We start from the raw sequence: 20,558 nt of genomic DNA on the forward strand, positions 1-20,558 counted from the left end.
GTGCTCCAAAATCTCCTGATAGCTAGCTGCATTGACCCTGCCCTTGATAAAACACAGTGGACCAACACCAGCAGCTGACACGGCACCCCAGACCATCACTGACTGTGGGTACTTGACACTGGACTTCTGGCATTTTGGCATTTCCTTCTCCCCAGTCTTCCTCCAGACTCTGGCACCTTGATTTCCGAATGACATGCAGAATTTGCTTTCATCCAAAAAAAGTACTTTGGACCACTGAGCATCAGTCCAGTGCTGCTTCTCTGTAGCCCAGGTCAGGCGCTTCTGCCGCTGTTTCTGGTTCAAAAGTGTCTTGACCTGGGGAATGCGGCACCTGTAGCCCATTTCCTGCACACGCCTGTGCACGGTGGCTCTGGATGTTTCTACTCCAGACTCAGTCCACTGCTTCCGCAGGTCCCCCAAGGTCTGGAATCGGCCCTTCTCCACAATCTTCCTTAGGGTCCGGTCACCTCTTCTCGTTGTGCAGCGTTTTCTGCCACACTTTTTCCTTCCCACAGACTTCCCACTGAGATGCCTTGATACAGCACTCTGGGAACAGCCTATTCGTTCAGAAATGTCTTTCTGTGTCTTACCCTCTTGCTTGAGGGTGTCAATAGTGGCCTTCTGGACAGCAGTCAGGTCGGCAGTCTTACCCATGATTGGGGTTTTGAGTGATGAACCAGGCTGGGAGTTTTAAAGGCCTCAGGAATCTTTTGCAGGTGTTTAGAGTTAACTCGTTGATTCAGATGATTAGGTTTATAGCTCATTTAGAGACCCTTTTAATGATATGCTAATTTTGTGTTAGATCTAGGTATAGGCTTTGACTGTGCAATTCTAACAGGAATACGCTTAATCTCAACCATTCCATTGTAGTTCTGGTCGTACGTTTATTACCGTTGTCTTGCTGACCTCAGCCACGACCCAAGTCTCAAGTCTTTTACAGTTTCTAGCTCTACTTTTTGGATATTCAGTGTTTCCCCGTGCCTGCTGATGAAGAGCAATCCCCTCTCCTTGATGCTGCAGCCATATTTTACTGTATGCTTGTTTTTGTTTTGTTTTTTCTCAACAGTGTTATGCATATAGACCAAAATGCTTATATTTGCTGCAATGTGACCAGAAGACAGTTTTCCACATTTTCTATAGCCTCTACATGGCTTGTGGGAAATGTAACATGTGAGTTCTCATGGCTTTCTTTTTGCTACTCATCGGTTAAGGTCAGATTGGTGGACTGCTCTTCTTGTAGTTGTCGTGTTGAGAGAGTCCTCCGCTTTTAAACTTATTCACAACTTTATTGTTGAACTGTCTGCTGTGTTCCTTGGTCTATGTGATGTTCTTTGTTTACAACGGCTCTCTAAGGAACCCTCTGAAGGCTTCACAGAACACCTGGGTTTATCCTGAGATTAAGATGGACATGTTGAGTCTATTTACTAATTAGGTGACTTCTGAAGGCGGTTATTTTGGAGTTTTAAGAGTAAAAAGGGCTGAATACAAACATTTTCGTAATGTATTTTTGTTTTGTTTTTTTCATTGATTTACCTGTCATTCTGAAGGTTACTGTAGATAAGTCTGTAAGTCATTTTAAGCTTTTTTTTCTAGTTATTGCAATGAATAATGTGGCCAAAAATCATAGTTTTAATCAAGGTTATGATAGAAGAGACCGCTGTTCTAATTCTGCTAAAGAAGATATGGGCCGGGCAGATTGGGGTCACATTCTGAGTTGCGGATCTGCTCTCCTGTCATCTGTTTTTAAACTGCTGGGTAGTGTGCAGAGCAGAGATCTGACACCCAAATAAATCTTCCAACAAGTTGTGTAACATCACAGGTGGACCGTTGCATAACTTCACATAACACTCCAAGCCTGTTAAATGTATAGAATGTTTGGAAGACTGAAGCTTTTTCTCCTTTTCTCCCCCAGGTTGGAGACATTGTCACGGTCACACGGATGAACATAAGTGGTCAGTGGGAGGGGGAGGTGAACGGACGCAAAGGCCTCTTCCCCTTCACGCACGTCAAAATCATAAACCCCCAGAATCCAGACGAAAGTGACTGATGCGGGGGCTCATTCAGGGCCTCTCGGCGGTATTGACGTGTACCTGAATCCACTGGCCCATCTCCACCTGTTCCGCCGGTGTTGTGGTTATGTGCTTGCCTGCTTCGAGAAGGGTCGGGGGGGCTGCACCATAACATAGCAGCAACACCCCCACCCCCCCAGCACCTCTGCTGCCGCTAGCCTTTGCGAGGCTTCCTGACTGTTTACAGCTGTGGACATCAGACTTAAATTAAAAACCTGACCTAACCATCGCTAGTTCCCTTTTTGAAGCCATTTCTTTATTTTTTCTTTGCAGAGGATCACTGGGCATCAGTGTGAATGTGTTTGTATGTTAAAGTGCATGTGAGCATGCTCACAATGGATTTCTTCCTCGTATTGCAACACGCCAGTTCTGTTAGACTCTGACTATTTGTCATGTCAACTTCTTTTGGCTTCTGAAAATATTTTTGTCATGTGAGAATAATTGTATGTGCAGTAAATGGGGTAAAGCAGCATCCACCTGGATTTAGGAGAGCACTGAGCATCGAGGAGCTGGCCAGCCATTAAAATGACATTTCAGCAAACAATCTAGTCACTGTTGTACCTAAACTATTGGCAAATTGGTCATGGGGTTGGATGTTTGTGTGTGTGTGTTTGTGTTTAGTGATCCTTGGAATGTGTCAGTAGAAGCAAAAACAGGGTTGGAAAGATTTCTGGAAAGATGTTTTTGATCTCCAAGTCTCCCTGACTGGCCAACAAACTTATTTATGTTGGTAAGACATGGCGTGGCCAAACTTTTATCCTGTTCTCTCCTTTTTTTTTTTTTTTTTTTGGTGCAAGAAGATCTTCTCGTTTTGAGACATGAGCGCATGCTTGAGGGTAACTACATGTTCTTCTTGAAAATGGTTCCAGTGATCTGCAGGCTTTGAGTGCTAACAGAACCTAGCAGTAAATCGAGATTCTTCAGCAGTTTTTTTTTTTTTAAGGTGCGATGTGTTTGAGCTATGCAGTGGCAGTAGTCTAGATCAGCATCTGATGACCAGGAGAACTTAAACAAAGGTTGTCTAAATTTTCATTGGCACATCTAATGAAGTCCCTGCCTTGAAAGTGAAATATTTCTTTTACGTATTCTTTTTAATGTGCTAATCCAATCTAATTGAGATGCTATTATCTTGAGATTGTTTTTGGTTTCCGCACATTTCTTTTAATATAAACAGACCCAAGTAACGCAGTTTAAAGTATCCATGTTCACACTGCTACAGACGGTTGTGCTTATCATCAGGACCCCCAAGGATTAAACATTTGCGCAAACAATGCAGATTCCTGTTGTAAAACCAAACAATTTCCCCTTTATCTCTTCTTTTTACTGCACACTGTTTAAATCGATCCTCGGCCAAATACTCATGTTTTGTGCAGCTTACAACTGTAATATTTTTTTTCTTCTTTTTGGTCAGTTTTAAATCAAGCATTTTAAAATGAGTGTTATTTAAAGGGTGACTTACTAAAAGGGAGAAAATGCTTGCTGGTTGCCTACATGCATGACTCCTTGGCTAGGGTCTGTGGTCTCACCTGGTCATATGCTGCTTATTGTCTTTTATCTCATTAAGCAAAGTTTCTCTGAAGTTCTGTTTTTTTTTTTTTCAATATGTTTTTTTTCTTGATTATTTAAATGTAGTCGAGCAATACCCCCCCCCCCCCAAGTATTTCCCTACCTGAGATGAACTTCTCTTCTCTTGCTTTTGATTTCATTTGTAATGGCATTAACAGTATTACTGTGCTTTTTTTTTTTTTCATCATAATTCTAGAAATGCCTGTCCTTCAAAAAAAAAAAATCAAAAATTGTGCCTTTTTATTTTTTAATACCATTTACATGTGTTAATATTAGCCAAGGTTAACACCTGTGCTGGTAATGACCCTTTATGTACAGAACAAGTAAATAAAATTTATGTCTACTTCTTTAAGCCACCTCTCTGGTATCTTTTTCTGGTGTCCTATATGCAGTATGACAGATGGGTGGGTGGGTGTGTTTGCAGCAGTTCAGGCGTCACAAGTTGTTTCTGGAGCACAGGACAGTTGCTCTTGCTCTCGTTTTTCTGTTTTATTTTTTATTTTTTTGTGCAGTTCCACTTTTGATTCTGCCTTCGCCCAGGAGAAAGGAAGCAATTAATGAATTTTAATGAGGTGCTAAGAAAAGAATGTCAGCTGACTCGGAGATGGGAACGGGGAAAACTTTTCAAGGGCAGCTTTGCACGTCTGTGTCCATGCATGTGTTTGTAAACCAGGTAATGGGGATGCAGTGCAAAAAAATGCTCCCATATGTAGGAGGTGAAGTTCTCCATACAAAGATCCTGTTAATATCTAACAACTTATGCTTCAGACAAAGGGTTTCGTTTAATTTTATATAGTCAGTCATTTTCTACTGCTTCTTCTGTAGTGGGTCATGGGGAAGCTGGTGCCCTTCTCCAGCAGTCTGTGGGCAGGAGGCGTGGTGAACCCTGGACAGGTCACCAGTCCATCGTATTTTTATATAATTAAGCTTAATACAGTTCAATATATGTTAAACATGTTTTTATTCACCTCTGACATTTGCATGTAAACTATATATATGTGTGACTGGGTTTAAAACGCATGCTAAATATGTGGCAATCAAACCTAAACTTAAATCCTGATATCTGAACATTCGTTGTAGGAACTAAACACAGGAATTGAAACCTTGATTCTGTTTCTGTCGTGTGTGTGTGTGTGTGTGTGTGTGTGTGTGTGTGTGTGTGGGTTCCTGTCTTGGCATCATAGTGAGAACCATTTTCCCGATTTCACCATCAAATTGAGGACCGTTTGTACCAAAGTGAGGACATTTTGCTGGTCCTCACGACCTATTTTGCTAACGGTTAGGACTAAGGTGTGAATTGACTTTAGGTTAGGGTTAGGCATGCACTGGTAATGATTAGGTTTAGGGTTATTGTCAGGGTTAGTGCATAGAAAGGGTTGAAAATGACTGAAAATCAATGGGAGTCAACACATGGTCCTCACTACATATAGCAAAACAAGAGTGTGTGTGTGTGTGTAAGAATCAGACTCATTTTTCATGCTGTAAGGCAGGAGATGATTGTGTAAAGATGACCGTAGTCCCAGTACTTCAAACATAAAAATATTTCTGCAGCTTCAGCTTAGTTTTGACCATGCAACATTGTTAAATGTGTTCCTAGGAGGAAGGGAGGAAACAAAATTATGATGCATTTATTTGCTTTAAAGATGAATTCAAAAAGACTGCTTACAGTTCCACCAGCTTGCAAAAGTATTCAAAGCCCTTGAACTTGTGGTCTCCAAACCTGCCATGTTTACCAAAATTGTCAGGTTGAAAGCACTTGAAAAAATCGTGATTTTTATTTTATCCTACTCAATTATTTTAATGAAACAAAGTAGTACAATTTTTGTCAAAAGGATCTATAAATCATAGATCTGAAACATTAGGGTTTTGTATGTTTGCCCTGTTAAATGGCATACATACATTTTCCTTGAGAAAATGTATTTTTTCAGTAAAAAACAAAAAAACGATATGTCAATCTTTTTTTTAATAAGGCTTACTTTATTTAGCAAAGTTTAATAAAAGCTTCTGCCCAAATCACTTTTATCACTGGATGTTGCTAGAAAGTATGAAAAATAAAAGGCAAATACTTTGTCTTGTACCCGATGTTTTCTAATTTCAGAAGTGCTCAAAGTGTATCTGGTAAATACATAGGAAAAAGACTTTCAGCTGTAACTGCACTTAAAGAATACATGTCACTTTTCAGATTTTATTTGTAAATTATTTCTACATCACAGTCAAATACTAAATTTTTACCTGAATGCCCTGTAAAATACAATGTTTGGTTATACCAGGACAAAATTTGAACACTTGTAAACAGTTGGAAGGTGTGTGCACATGAGGGTTTGTATACCTTTAAAAGGATTTAGGGGGAATCCTCTTTGTATATTTGCCTTTTACTCCATTCTGTCCGTGTCCTTGAAAGCAGTTTTTATGTACAGTAGAAATCAAGCCCGTTTGGTCTTGGAGCCAATCAATGTGTTTCTCATAACTGCATGTGATTGACTGTGACTCCAGAGTAAACATGCACAATGAATCAAAGTTAGCAAATTCTGACCTCTCCTCCAGGCACAACTTGTATGTGTGTTTCGGCGTCGATGGCGGCTGTGCCATTACCGCCGGTGCTTTTAAGCCAGCTTCAGTGCCAGTGAACATGCAGTTTGACCTATTAATGGAAGGTACTGTGCAACAATACGAACCGAATTGATCTCATTCGAAAAGGGGAGGGTTGTACTTTAATAGATCTGTTGCTTAATGTATTAAATGGAAGTTAATGAGTTAATATCCCTGCTACAAATGTAATTATTTCCAAAGGGGCTTTTATTTGGACATATCCATCAGTTTATTTTTTGTGTGGAGGTGGTAGTGTCATGTAAGTTTAGTTTCACTTCTATAATCAACCCTATTGTAAAGGGCTAACTTGCTCTCTGCCGACTTACAACAGGAAGTTTAAATTACATGATGGACTTCATAAATATGTTTACCAGAGATAATAGAAGCTGAATCTGACATTATCACTCTATATGAGCTTGAAGCTGATTGTCAGGTTTAGTGTTAGTGCTATCACGAAGGAAAGGTGAATAGTGCTATGAATCAGCTCTGTAACCACTAGTCAGCCCCTTCTACACGCTCCAGAAAAAGCAGGTGATTCTTTTTTTACAGGATGGGACAGGTATAACTTAAGTACATAAGCCGACCCCATTGCAATTCTAAAATAGATTTTTTTCTTAATAACCAGCTGGAGAGGCACTGTGACCCAAACTGCTGCAGAAAGACCCAACAACTTTAAAGATCTTTCTGTAATTAAAAGGCTGCTCATATAAATGCCACCATGTTCTACACAAAAAAATTATACCTCCTAGACTTGTTTCAAACGTGCAAACCAGCTCCTATAAAGAACTGCCTTCAACGTGTAAACCTGCAACAGTGGACATTTGTGCAGGGAGCTTCCTGGCACACAAGGATGATGTGGTCATGCAGCACCAATCTGCCCCTATCACACCTTTCTATAAGAAATTAGATTGATATCTGGATTGAATAAAAATCTGTTTATGAACATTGCTTTTGTGCATAATGTTTTTAAAGCATATTTCAGAACCTGGAAAAGTCAAAAGATGCCTTGACATAAATGACGCAAATATACATTTTACCCGTTAATGCCTGACTTTGCACAACATCTGCGAAATTGGACTTAAAATGCTCCCAGGCCAAAACGAGGGCAAACCCTATATTATTGAGTGGGAAAATATGAAAACAACAGTGAATACTATTTTGTACCAGTCTGTACTATTTAGGTGCTTTTTAGGAGCTTGTAATTTGAGTTTTGCCCAATGTAAGGTGCTGGAAAATCATAGATATTGACAATTCTTGAAATGTGCTTAAATCTGACATTCATAAAATACTGATCTTGCTAGTAGTTGCTGAAAGAATGCATCTCCACTCCATGATGCTGCCACCCCCATGTTTGATGGTGAGAATTGTTTGTTCTTGGTGATGTGCAATGTTGGTTTGCTTCCACATATAGCATTTTGCATGTAAGCTGAAAAGTTCTTGCATGACCAATACCACATGTTTGCTATGTCCCCTACATGGCTGCAAAGAGGACTAGATAATGTCTTTCAATTTAGTGGCTTTCTTCTTGCCTCTCTTTCATAAAGGCCAGGTTTGTGTGGTTCATGACTAAAGGTTGTCCTGTCAACACATCTGTCCACATGAGCTGAACATCTCTGCAGCTCCTCCAGAGTTCGGGAGATGTTGCTTTAAATTTTATTTAGGGGCATTGGAGTAAAGAGGGGTAAATAGAAATGTTGTCCTACTTTGTTTTGGTTCACCACATGAAATCTTAATCAAATACATTGAAGTTTGTGGTAGAAATGCTACAAAATGTGGGACAGGGGAATGAATACTTTTTCAGAAAGTGTCTCTCTGGAAGACCTAACAGAACACCCTCTTATGTTTAAGCCACTATGTTCTTTGTTAAGTTCTCAAGCTCAATACGTGACTGAAACCAAACATGCTCCATAGTCCGTGCTATGTTTGCCTCTCTTAAAGCACTTTGTACGATGATGTTAACAAAATTGGATTTAACAAAAAAACGTGTGCGTTTGTGCTTTATAATATATTCTTTAGCAACCCAGCTCCCTGAGGCTTTGTATGTGTCCCAGATAGAGTTTCTCTTTTCTATCTCGTAAAACATTTACAGCGGCAGACGTTCCTGCCGTCTGCCGGGGGAAGCATGCCAGAGCATAAGGGTGACTCCACATTTAGCTGCCTGTTATCTCTTTCTCAGGTCAGATGCTACTGGTTTTATAGATAACTCTAGATCATACAGATATTCTTTGAAATACAGTTTGGGATTTGTGAAACCTGTGTTACATTTCAGTCAGACAACTCATTTGTAAATGTTTTAATAGATCTTTATTATCTAATACACTTTAAGTTGAGTTTGGTGTCTTGGTTGTGATTCCGTTGTGGTCATCCTGCTCAACATTAGCACATCTCTACTCCCCTTAACCTGTTAGGAAGTAAAGGGAGGGTCTCTGACCTCGGAGCACATTGAGGTGATGGGGTGGTGGAGAAGCTGAAGGGAACAAAGAAGAAGCTGGCAGGCAGGCATATCACATGAAATGCAGGGGACAGCTGGAGGTTTTGCAGCTTAAATTGAGCACCCAAATCATCATGGTATGCTTGATTTATTCTGAAGATTTTGGAAAAAATCACCTTTAAGGCAGCAGCACAGCTCTAGTTGACAGCGTGAACTAGCCGGCAGGCATCATCTCATTTGTGGAAAACTTAAACAAAAAAAGCATTTTATGCTTTCCATCCACCTACCCACCCATACATACATTGATTTCTTTTTTTTTTTTTGCTATCTAGTTGTTAATGTCTCTGAGAAGTTACATATATACGGTGTGTGTATGCCGGGGTGAATGGGGTTTGAAGGATGACAACTGAACTTAATACAGTTCAAAGTTTGCAGGTTTCAGTGGAAATTAAAATGGAAACTTGATACAACTGGCAAAGAAAGGAGTGAATAAAATGCAAACAATACCAAACATTATTATTCAGAACTGGAGGGAAGAAATTTAGCCAGCTATGTGCATGTATGATTAAAGCAATAACACCATGACATCTGATTGTTGCAGAGGGTCTATAAAAGCACCTTCATGTCTGCTAAAATGTAACAAAACTAAATTTTATTTTTAATGAACACTTCCTGGTTTTACTGTTTTGAAGCCACTGTACAGTGTCACCCACTGTGACGGCTGTGCAGGAGTAATACAAATAAGCACACTTAATTTGCTTACATATCTTATGCCTTAGACTTTGACCAAAGTGGCTGCACTTTAGGCTCAGAGCCTGAATAAATTCTGGATGTTGTTGGTCAAGAAGCAGAAACACATTTAACCCAAAGCAAATTCCACTGAAAGCCCCAAGTAAACGTGCCTGATCTCATTACATGGCACAAGCACCATCTAATATTAAAACTTCTTTAGCTGTCTCTTGCACCCTGAGCAGGTTTTCTGTAGCTTTTATGCATCTGCTCTCAATAGGGATCTAACTGGTGCCCTCTGCAATTGGGAGATAAGGTGGTGTTTGCTGTCAGTCACACAGTACCCATATGGGATGAGGTGCAAGTTATTCTGTGATGTTTTCTTTTCTTTTACCTAAAGTGATAGTGCTGTACCTTTAGCTATGTTCAGCCGGGAAATTTGAAGAAGTTAAATCATCAGAAACATAGTAATGGTGGTGGCTGAAGGGGGGCTCACCCAGAGTGTCGTTTATGCAAGAACCGACACTGACCAGGGGGACTTTGCATGTTGGCTCTGACAATTAATAATTTACTATAAATTGTTGGAATCTATTCACAATCTGCTGTAAGGAAATATGCTTTTTTGTTTCCAATAACAATACCAACAGGAGTTTAATTAATGCTGGTTTGATGGGAGGACATAGCATGTGATAGTTTGAGTCGTGTAGCTCAAATGGGGAAAAAGATCAAAAAACTAAATAGTAATAGGATGAAGTACAAAGTTTTCAGAAACAAATACACATATAAATTAAATGTGACATTTGAGAATTTTCCCCTCCTTGAACCGTCACCTTAACGTGGTGGAGGGGTTTGAGTGCTCAAATGATCCTAGAGGCTATGTTGTCTGGGGCCTAAATGCCCCTGGTAGGGTCTCCCATGGCAAACAGACTCTAGGTGATGGGTCAGACAAAGAATGGTTCAAGAACCCCTCATGAAGAACAAAATATCGAGGCACGTGACGTCGCCCGGTACGGCGGAACCGGGGTCCCACCCTGGAGCCAGGCCTGGGGTCGGGACTCGTCGGAGAGCGCCTGGTGGCTGGGTTGCTCCTCGCGGGACCCGGCCGGCCCGAACGAGAGACGCGAGGCCATCCCCCAGTGGGCCCACCACCTGTAGGGGGAACCGTGAGGGACCGGTGCAAAGAGGATTGGGTGGCGGACGAAGGTGGAGACCTCAGCGGCCCGATCCCCGGATGCTTAGGCTGGCTCTAGGGACGTGGAATGTCACCTCGCTGGGGGGAAGGAGCCTGAGCTTGTGCGGGAGGTCGAGAGATATCGACTAGAAATAGTCGGGCTCGCCTCCACGCACAGCGTGGACTCTGGAACCCATCTCCTTGAGAGGGGTTGGACTCTCTTCTACTCTGGAGTGGCCCACGGGGAGAGGCGGCGGGCTGGTGTGGGTTTGCTTGTTGCCCCCCAGCTCAGCCGTCTCGTGTTGGGGTTTACCCCAGTGGATGAGAGGGTCGTATCCCTGCGCCTTCGGGTTGGGGAGAGGTCTCTGACTATCATTTCAGCCTACGGGCCGAGTGGTAGTGCGGAGTACCCGGCCTTCTTGGCGTCCCTGTCGGGGGTGCTGGATAGTGCCCCTCCCGGGGACTCCATTATTCTGCTGGGGGACTTCAACGCCCACGTGGGGAACGACAGTGACACCTGGAGAGGCGTGATCGGGAGGAATGGCCTCCCCGATCTGAATCCGAGTGGTGTTTTGTTATTGGACTTCTGTGCTAGTCACGGATTGTCCATAACGAACACCATGTTCAAACATAAGGGTGTCCATCAGTGCACTTGGCACCAGGACACCCTAGGCAGGAGGTCGATGATCGACTTTGTTGTCGTATCATCAGACCTTCGGCCGCATGTTTTGGACACTCGGGTGAAGAGAGGGGCTGAGCTGTCCACTGATCATCACCTGGTGGTGAGTTGGATCCGCTGGAGGAGGAGAAAGCCAGACAGACTTGGCAGGCCCAAGCGCATAGTGAGGGTCTGCTGGGAACACCTGGCGGAGCCCTCGGCCAGGGATGTATTCAACTCCCACCTCCGGGAGAGCTTCGACCAGATCCCGGGGGATGTTGGAGACATAGAGTCCGAGTGGACCATGTTCTCCGCATCTATTGTCGATGCTGCTGCCCATAGCTGCAGCCGTAAGGTCTGCGGTGCCTGTCGTGGCGGCAATCCCAGAACCCGGTGGTGGACACTGGCAGTAAGGGATGCTGTTAAGCTGAAGAAGGAGTCCTATCGGCTGTGGTTGGCTTGTGGGACTCCTGAGGCGGCTGACGGGTACCGTGAGGCCAAGCGTGCTGCGGCCCGGGCTGTGGCAGAGGCAAAACCTCGGGCCTGGGAAGAGTTCGGTGAGGCCATGGAGAAGGACTACCGGTTGGCCTCGAAGCGATTCTGGCAAACCGTCCAGCGCCTCAGGAGGGGGAAGCAGTGCTTTGCCAACACTGTTTATAGTGGGGGCGGGAGACTGCTGACCTCGACTGAGGACATTATCGGGCGGTGGAAGGAGTACTTCGAGGATATCCTCAATCCTGCCATCACGCATTCCGTGGTGGAAACAGAGGCTGGGGACTCGGGGTTGGACTCTTTCATCACCCAGGCTGAAGTCACCGAGGTGGTTAAAAAGCTCCGCGGTGGCAAGGCTTCGGGGGTGGATGAGATCTGCCCTGAGTACCTCAAATCTCTGGATGTTGTAGGGCTGTCATGGTTGACACGCCTCTTCAACATTGCGTGGCGGTCGGGGACAGTGCCTCTGGACTGGCAGACTGGGGTGGTGGTCCCCCTTTATAAGAAGGGGGACCGGAGGGTGTGTTCCAACTACAGGGGGATCACACTCCTCAGCCTTCCTGGTAAGGCCTACGCCAGGGTATTTGAGAGGAGAGTCCGGCCGATAGTTGAACCCTGGCTTCAGGAGGAGCAGTGTGGTTTTCGTCCCGGCCGTGGAACACTGGACCAGCTCTATACCCTTTACAGGGTACTCGAGGGTTCATGGGAGTTTGCCCAACCGGTCCACATGTCCTTTGTGGACCTGGAGAAAGCATTCGACTGTGTCCCTTGTGATGCCCTGTGGGGGGTGCTCTAGGAGTATGGAATCGGGGGCCCTTTACTAGGGGCCATCCGGTCTCTGTACAAGCGGAGCAGGAGTTTGGTTCACATTGCCGGCACTAAGTCGGACCTGTTCCCGGTGCATGTTGGACTCTGGCAGGGCTGCCCTTTGTCACCGGTCCTGTTCATAACTTTTATGGACAGGATTTCTAGACGCAGCCAAGGGCCGGAGGGGGTCTGGTTTGGGGACCAGTGGATTTCGTCTCTTATTTTTGCGGATGACGTGGTCCTGCTGGCCCCCTCTAGCCAAGACCTACAGCATGCGCTGTGGCGGTTCGCAGCCGAGTGTGAAGCGGCTGGGATGAGGATCAGCTCCTCCAAGTCCGAGGCCATGGTACTCGACCGGAAAAGGGTGGCTTGTCCTCTTCAGGTTGGAGGGGAGTTCCTGCCTCAAGTGGAGGAGTTTAAGTATCTCGGGGTCTTGTTCACGAGTGAGGGAAGAATGGAGCGGGAGATCGACAGACGGATCAGTGCGGCTGCCACAGTAATGGGGGCGCTGTGCCGGTCCATTGTGGTGAAGAGAGAGCTGAGCCGAAAAGCAAAGCTCTCAATTTACTGGTCGGTCTACGTTCCTACCCTCACCTATGGCCATGAACTTTGGGTCATGACCGAAAGAACGAGATCACGGATACAAGCGGCTGAATGAGCTTCCTCCGTAGGGTGGCCGGGCACTCCCTTAGAGATAGGGTGAGGAGCTCGGCCATCCGGGAGGGGCTCGGAGTAGAGCCGCTGCTCCTCCACATTGAGAGGAGCCAATTGAGGTGGCTCGGGCATCTATACCGGATGCCTCCTGAACGCCTTCCTCGGGAGGTGTTCCAGGCACGTCCCACCGGTAGGAGGCCCAGGGGACGGCCCAGGACACGCTGGAGTGACTATGTCTCTCGGCTGGCCTGAGAACGCCTTGGGCTCCCCCTGGAGGAACTGGAGGAGGTGTCTGGAGAGAGGGACGTCTGGGCGTCTCTGCTGAGTCTGCTGCCCCCGCGACCCGGTCCTGGATAAGCGGAAGACGACGAACGAACGAACGAACATTTGAGAATTTTAATGACTTTTTACTTCCATTAATTGACTAAAATACCTAACTAAAAACAAAAATGCTATGGTTTAAGTAGATGTGTGCCAGTTAGTTTGTTTATGGGTACAAATGCAAGTAGGAAGGGACAAAAAGGCAACAAGTAGGTACCACATAAGGGTCAATATTGGCAAAGTGATCCAGTAGTGTTACTGATACAATTAACTGCCACAGTGTAACCACAGGTGAACTGCTGTTTAAACTTCTTGGGTGACTTTTTCCCACACCTTTAATTTTTCTTTACATTAAGCTATCAACCTAGCAAGATGTGCTACTGAATATTGGGTAACCCCCCAAAAAACACAAGGAATATGTTAAAGCTAGAAGTTGGCTTTGAAATACAGTGCCTTGTATTCATAGCCCTTAAACCTTTGTACATTTTGTCACGTTACAACCACAAATTTTAATGGATTTATGTGGTAGATGAACAGAAAGAACAGCAAATGGCCAGAAAAGGATCAGTTGTTTCAAAAATATTTTACAATAAAAATTTGAATCTGAAACATGTGGAGTGCATCTGAATGCAGTTTTACTCTGATATCACTAAATAAAATTCAGCCTCATTAATTGCCTTCAGAAGTCACCTATTTAATAAATACATCACCAGCATGTAATTTAAACCGAGTATAAATACAACCTAACAAAATGTTAAAAGCGTTTTGCAAGCGGTATGGAAACATGGGAGAAATGTAAGAGAATATCCCATCATTCCTAAACTGACAAAAAAAGTCAAGCTTTTTCAAAATTGGTCAAGTTTATTAAGTTGTATCCAAACATACCTAAAGCCCCTCTTTTAACCAGGACATAATTGATTGGTGTCAAAGTTTACCAGCAGGAGTACGGGAAAAGTGGGTACTGGCTCCAGTCTGCTGGGTTGCTGTGGTGGCCCTGTTGGTAACTGTAGCGGTATTCCTGTTGCTGGGTGCTGTGTTCCATTGTGGAGAGTAGGTGAGATGGAGCGTGGATCGGGGTCTCTGTTGGATCTCGGTTAGTGGTAGGTAATGGGAATCTGGGGTATTCCACAGATCTGAAGGGCAGAAACGGATCCAATAAAAGTGTTATACAGTACATGGTAGTATCTAATTAACAATTGCCGTTGTGTGAAACACAATATTCCATCATGATTGGATGCTGATTTGTCCCCTATATTAGATTTTCAAACCTGTAAGGTTGGTATGCAGGGACCATCTGTTCTTCGCAGCTGTAGTTGTACTCCTGCAGCTCCAGGGGCTCAGAGTGTGTCCTCTCTGACAAGTCCTGCTCTAGGGCCAATGGGGAAAGGTGACCTGTCTTCAGTGACTGCTGCGTCCAGGCCCTCTTCTTCCCGGCCTGTGCTGACTGAGAGGGGGAGGGCATCCTCTGTAGGCCTGAGGAGGAAATACAACATCCATTTGTGAGATATTTTCATCCATACTATCTTGTGGTCATCTCATAGTCTGAGGGTTTGATCCCCAATTCTGGCTGTGCAAGACACTAAACTTCAGAATGGAACCTAATATAATTACTGTACATAATTGAATAAGTGTATTAGAAACAGATTTGAAAACAGAGTAAAATGAAAAAAAAAAGTACCTGTTTCACTGTTACAGAGACTTTTCTTGTCTTCTGTGGACTTTTTTGTAGGGGAACTTTTATTTGAACGGTGCCTAAAAGATTGTGTCAAAAATTTGGTTATTTACCCAGAAACTCCAAAAGGCACATGGGGCAGTGTAAAAGAACTGAGGATGTATAAGCTAATGTTTAATAAAATGCTAAATAAATGTACCTTTTACTATGAGAATGGGTCCCTCCTTCCCTAAATCCTTTTGCAAATGGATTATGGTCAATCTTCAGTCTGGTAATCTAAACAAAGACAGGAAAATATGAATGCCGTTCCTTTTTTTAAGCCAAAATGAACATCTGACTTGGTTCAGTGTTAAACTAAACTGCCACACATTGTTATAAATTGCAGTGCAAGAAGAAGTAATCACATCCTTTGATCCTTTTTACACTACAATCACAAACTTCAATGTACTTTGTTCAAATTTTATGTCGAAAGCAAAAGTAAATCCATTAAAGATTTTTTTTACAAATGAAAATCCGAAGTGTGGCATGCATTTGTATTCAGCCCCTTTAATCTGATAACTCTAAATAATATCCAGTGCAACCTTCAAAAGTGATTTAAATAATAAAGTCCACCTGTGTGTAATTTAATTTTAGTCTAAATCCATGTGAGGTTTGTGAACTAACAGGCCAAGGAACATAGCAGACTGGTCTGGGAGAAGGTTGTGGAGAGTTTTTAAGCAGGGTTAGTTTATAAAACATCACACTTATTGAAATCCTAAGGTAACTGTTCAATTTATTGTACAGAAATGGAAAAAATAAGGCAGGACTGCAAACCTAAGAAGACATGGCCGTTCACCAAAACTGACACCTAAAATGTGGATCAGATAATCACAGGGGTAGCCAAGAGGTAGTTGCTCCCCTAGAGCTGCAGAGATCCATAGCTCAGTGGGGAAAATCTGACGACAGGACAATTGTAACGTCTCCAGTAACACACAATCCCCATTGTCATGTCAACATGGTGAAGGCAGCATTATGCTATGGAGGGGCTTTTCTTCTGTAGGGACATTGAATCTTGTCAGAGTTGATGGGAAGATCAATGTGGCTAAGTGCAGAGCAATGCTGGAAAAAACCTGTTAGAAGTTCCAAAAAGCTTAGAGATTCACAATCCAGCAGGACAAAGATTTAAAGATATAAAACAAGATATAAAATTGAATAGTTGAGGTGATATACGCTGCATGAGTTAAAATAACCAACTTAAAGTCCTGCCTAAATCCAGCTGAGGATCTGTGGCAAGAGTTGAAAATTGTGTGTTAGAGACCATTAGTGATCTAACACCATTCGATCTGCTGAAGATGTGTTATTTTGCAAGGAAGAATGAGCACAGATGTTAGTCTGTAGATATGCAAAGCACGTAGAGACAAACTCCAAAAGACTAGCAGCTGACTTAGTGGGGCTGAAAACAAACTATCTACGCAGCCAATATTTAGACTGTCCTGTGCACATCTATCACTGTGTGGTTTGGCTCAAACTGCAATGACCTATCGTGTCTGCAGAGAGATGGCTGACCTTCTCTCATCCAGGACTTGTACAAGTCTAGAGTCAAGAAAAGGGCAGCTAACACCTCTGCATACCCTGCACATCCTGGACACAAACTGTTTCTAAACTTGTATCTACAGGTCGTCACTAAAGCGTGCTATTTGCAAAAACCAACCACCACATAGACAGTTTCTTTCCCCAGGCTGTTCCTCTGATGAATGGTCATAGTTCCCAGATTGACACCGTGCATATTTGCAATAATTCCACCTTGTCTTGTAAAAACACTGCAGACATACATATTTCCAAGGAACATTTTTCCCAATATTGTTTCCCAATAATTGTTTATAGATTAATATTTATAATGTCTTCATTAAAAGCAAAGTGGAACCGAAGTGTACAAACTTGGGGATTAAAGGTGATTCTGATTATTTGTTAATGTCTATCAAAAAAAGGTCAAGAGGTTAAGATACTTTTTCCTGGCACTGTTTATGGGAATGACTTGAATGTCTATTAGCGTGTTAAGTTTCATTGGTACCTTTGGATTTTGGTAAGCAGTAACAGCAGTGAAAACCGTCTCTGGGAACGAGAAGGTCTGAAACGACCCCCAACTCACAGTGTGTGGACTGTCTGCCTGTATCACATGAAACCGTGGGTAGTAGCGTTGCATGGAGTGAAGGATAATCTGAAGAGTAAAAAAGGAAAGTAACTAGGGTAAGTCACCCAGAATAAGGACCTTATCATTTCAGTTTTAATGTGTAAAGCAGTGTTTTTACATGGCCATGCTGATCCAAGGTGTTGTTGGTGAGCTTCATCTTGAGGAAGGACAATGACTGCTCCATCCATTGACTTCCAACAGCAGGGGAGTTAGGGTGAATGTATGTCCGAAGTGGGGGCTGGGGCTCAGACTTCCCTGCGACCTCCCACTGCTTCTTCTTCCACTACAGAGAGACAGATGGGGGGGAAGGAGAGATCAAGCATTACCACATGAGAGACCTCAGGATACAAGTAATTAATCAAGATCCTCCAAGAAGCAAAAAATCAATTTTAATTTCTTCTAATGTTCGCTGGCAGACAACAAGGACTGTGACAATACTCTTTTTTCTGAAGGAAAGTTCATAATCACTCAGTTTTACATCCCGGTCTTCACAGACACCTCCCAAAGTTCTCCATAAGAGCTTTGATTTGCAGCACACTGTTTTCAACTGTGTGTTGACAGCAACAGCTGAGACCAAATGGGCCGCAGAGAGCGATAGGAGCTGCTGCATGTACGGTATGGCAGACTGCTCCTCGTTCATCGACTGTGAATGAGGCCGGGATGCTAATTGATTGGGCTTCCAGCTGGGAGTGCACAAACAGGAAGCAATGAAAGGCTTTGATATGCAGCAGTGAACGGTCACAGGCAGACAGGGCAGAACAGTGTCTGACTGCAAACTGCTCCTATATTCCGCAGCCTGATGGGTTAAATCCACACAGGAACAAAGAACATACTGGGCATGTGTTGCATATGAGCATACCTTGTATTTGAAGTTGTCTGCAGGGACTATATCCACCATGATGACATAATTTGCAAAGGGTTGAAGCCCAGATAGACTTATGCTGCAGTGTGGAAACATTCTCCTAAGATAAACATAGTGTGTTAAAAGTTGCTTTAACTGTTTTTGGAAAATACTTTCCTCCTTCTTTGCAAAAATTACATCTGCAGTTATTCAGATCTTAGCAGTAGGGCAACTATCAGTATTGTTACCTTCCATGTTTGGTAATTATCATCTCTGTTCCTATGGTGTGAAAAGACTTCCATAGCTCTGAGTTCTCCAGGGTCATTTGTATGCAGCTCTGCTGGTAAGAGTTAGTGGCTGATGAAGACAGTGGCATGCCGAGGTTCAATCTCAGATCTGTTGGAAAATCAGTAAGGGGGCGAAAATAAATTAACAAAAAAATGAAAATATACATGTAAAGATATCAGCTTTATTTGTTGTCCAAATGACTGAAATGGTTTTTACTGCTGTGCAGAAAATATAATGCAATGTTAAGTGAATGTGCAGAAAATATAATGCAATGTTAAGTGAAATGCGGTCTTGCAAAGTCTCCCAAACTCATATTTTTCTACACTGTTTTTTTTAATTTACAGTACTTTGAAAAGAGCTTAAATCTCTATACAATGTCACACAATCCAAAGAGACATAGCCGATTTTTTGCAATAAAGCAAATTGTTTGGGATGAGAATGTAATCAATAGAGTTTTATAAGGATCATTCTTCAGCTGCACCAACAGATCATAATAGTTGAAATGTGTAGATTCAATGTCATGCTTAAAATGCATATTCATTATTAAAAAAAGCCTATCTTACCTGAAAAGTTGGGCATGTTACTGTGTTGTGCTGCTATCAGCAACCAAACCACAGGAAAACCACTGCTTTCAAATATTTAAACAGGATCAGGGGTCTGCTAAAGCTTAAACATGATTGGTTATCACTGAATAGGTGTGGTCTAACCCGCCTGGAAGGAAAAAAGAAAATCAAGGAGAGAGACTGAGGTGGCAGGTAAAAAAGGAAAACTGTTTTCTGCAAATTTAAACACAGTGCAACAAGATTTCAGTCAGTCTCTTGATCAGATTTCTGATTATAGCAACATTGTGATAAAAGTCAGCATGTATACCTTCAAAGAACCAGGTAGTGGACATGCTATGATTTCACATTTTATTCTAAGATTTTGGGGAAAATGAACAGGCTTTATATTAAAGGCTACATTAATGAATGAGCTATCTTGTAGCACAATTTCCAACCAATTTCCAACAATTTGTGCTTGACTTAACAAGTAATAATACAAAAAGCGGGTTGTGGATTAGTATTCAGACCCTTTTCTGCTACCTCTAAATAAAATCCTGTGCAACCAACTGCTCTCACAAATCACCTAATTAGTCTATTTGAAATTAATTTTGTAATTAATTCTCAATGTAAATACAGCTGTTGTGTGGGAGTCTCAGAGCTTTGTTAGAGAATAGCATCATGAAGACCAAGAACCACACCAGACATGTCAGGGATAAAGGTGTGGTGAAGTTTTGAGCAGTGTTGGATTATTAAACAAAACAGTCAGCTGACTCTTGTTGACTCTGGATGAGCTGTAGATCAAGACAAAGGTGGAAATCTAAACTGCACATCACTCTGAACACACCATCCCTACTGTGAAACATGGTGGTGGTAACATTATTCTGAGGCGGAATTGGTCAGAGAAGCTGGTCAGCATAGAAAAGACTTGAGAGTGGAGTAGAAGAGCACCTTCCTGAGCAACAAGGGCATTGCTTAAATCAAAGCACATTCAAGTGAATGATCATCATCCCTTTCGACTGACTTTAAGCTGTTTTTTTAAAGAAGATTGGACAAAAATTACAGTTTCTGGGAAAGCTAGTTAATGCACATCACCCTTTTAAAAATGTTTTTTGTAAAAAATATATTTTTTTTATTTATAAAATTTTTAATTTGCAATGCTGTCTGTAGTAATGAGAATTAAAAGAACACATTTGTTTTAGTTCTCTAAGTGGCAGGGAAGGAGATCAGAATAAAACTGTCTGACGACAGTGAATGTGTATTGGGTACAGGATGGGAAATCACAGAGGTAGCTGAAGTTTTAGGTCTGGCCTTGACAATGGCTAACTCCCCTTATCTTGCCAAATGGCCTCACTACACCCACCCCCCATGTCTGCATCATGATACCTTTCAAGAATCCTGGGGGGAAGATTGGCCTCTCTTCTGCTTGAAAGCCAGTTTACAAGGATAGGTGACGCAATGAAGGGGACAAAGGTAGGACTGTATAAAATAATTATTTGATTCTAAATAATTACAATCCAATTTAAAATCGTCTCTAAAAGACTCGCCTTGAGCTTCAGTT

General features: G+C 42.7%; 2 protein-coding genes across 3 annotated transcripts in view; one reads left to right on the top strand and one right to left on the bottom strand.

The window, feature by feature from the left end:
* crkl (v-crk avian sarcoma virus CT10 oncogene homolog-like) overlaps positions 1–20,558 on the top strand; it is a 35,133-nt gene that overhangs the window by 7,108 nt on the left and 7,467 nt on the right. The window contains exon 3 of one of the 2 annotated variants that reach the window (XM_047373347.1): positions 1,913–3,991. The exons of the other annotated variant lie outside the window; for it this stretch is intronic. Coding sequence (XP_047229303.1) covers positions 1,913–2,047 — 135 coding nt within the window. The 3' untranslated portion in view covers positions 2,048–3,991. Of the gene's footprint in view, positions 1–1,912; positions 3,992–20,558 lie in introns of those variants that run through there. 2 annotated transcript variants of the gene reach the window in all.
* LOC124872913 (T-box-containing protein TBX6L-like) lies at positions 8,555–19,093 on the bottom strand. The gene is made up of 10 exons (XM_047373346.1): positions 19,022–19,093; positions 18,419–18,566; positions 18,189–18,291; positions 17,448–17,612; positions 17,210–17,356; positions 15,359–15,435; positions 15,166–15,239; positions 14,756–14,960; positions 14,423–14,620; positions 8,555–8,691 (listed from the first exon to the last, which is right to left on the bottom strand). Exons 1-10 carry the CDS (start codon positions 19,035–19,037, stop codon positions 8,601–8,603), a joined length of 1,224 nt encoding a protein of 407 aa, XP_047229302.1. The 5' UTR covers positions 19,038–19,093; the 3' UTR covers positions 8,555–8,600.

Source organism: Girardinichthys multiradiatus, chromosome 8 (assembly GCF_021462225.1).
Source record: "Girardinichthys multiradiatus isolate DD_20200921_A chromosome 8, DD_fGirMul_XY1, whole genome shotgun sequence".
NCBI lineage: Eukaryota > Metazoa > Chordata > Actinopteri > Cyprinodontiformes > Goodeidae > Girardinichthys > Girardinichthys multiradiatus.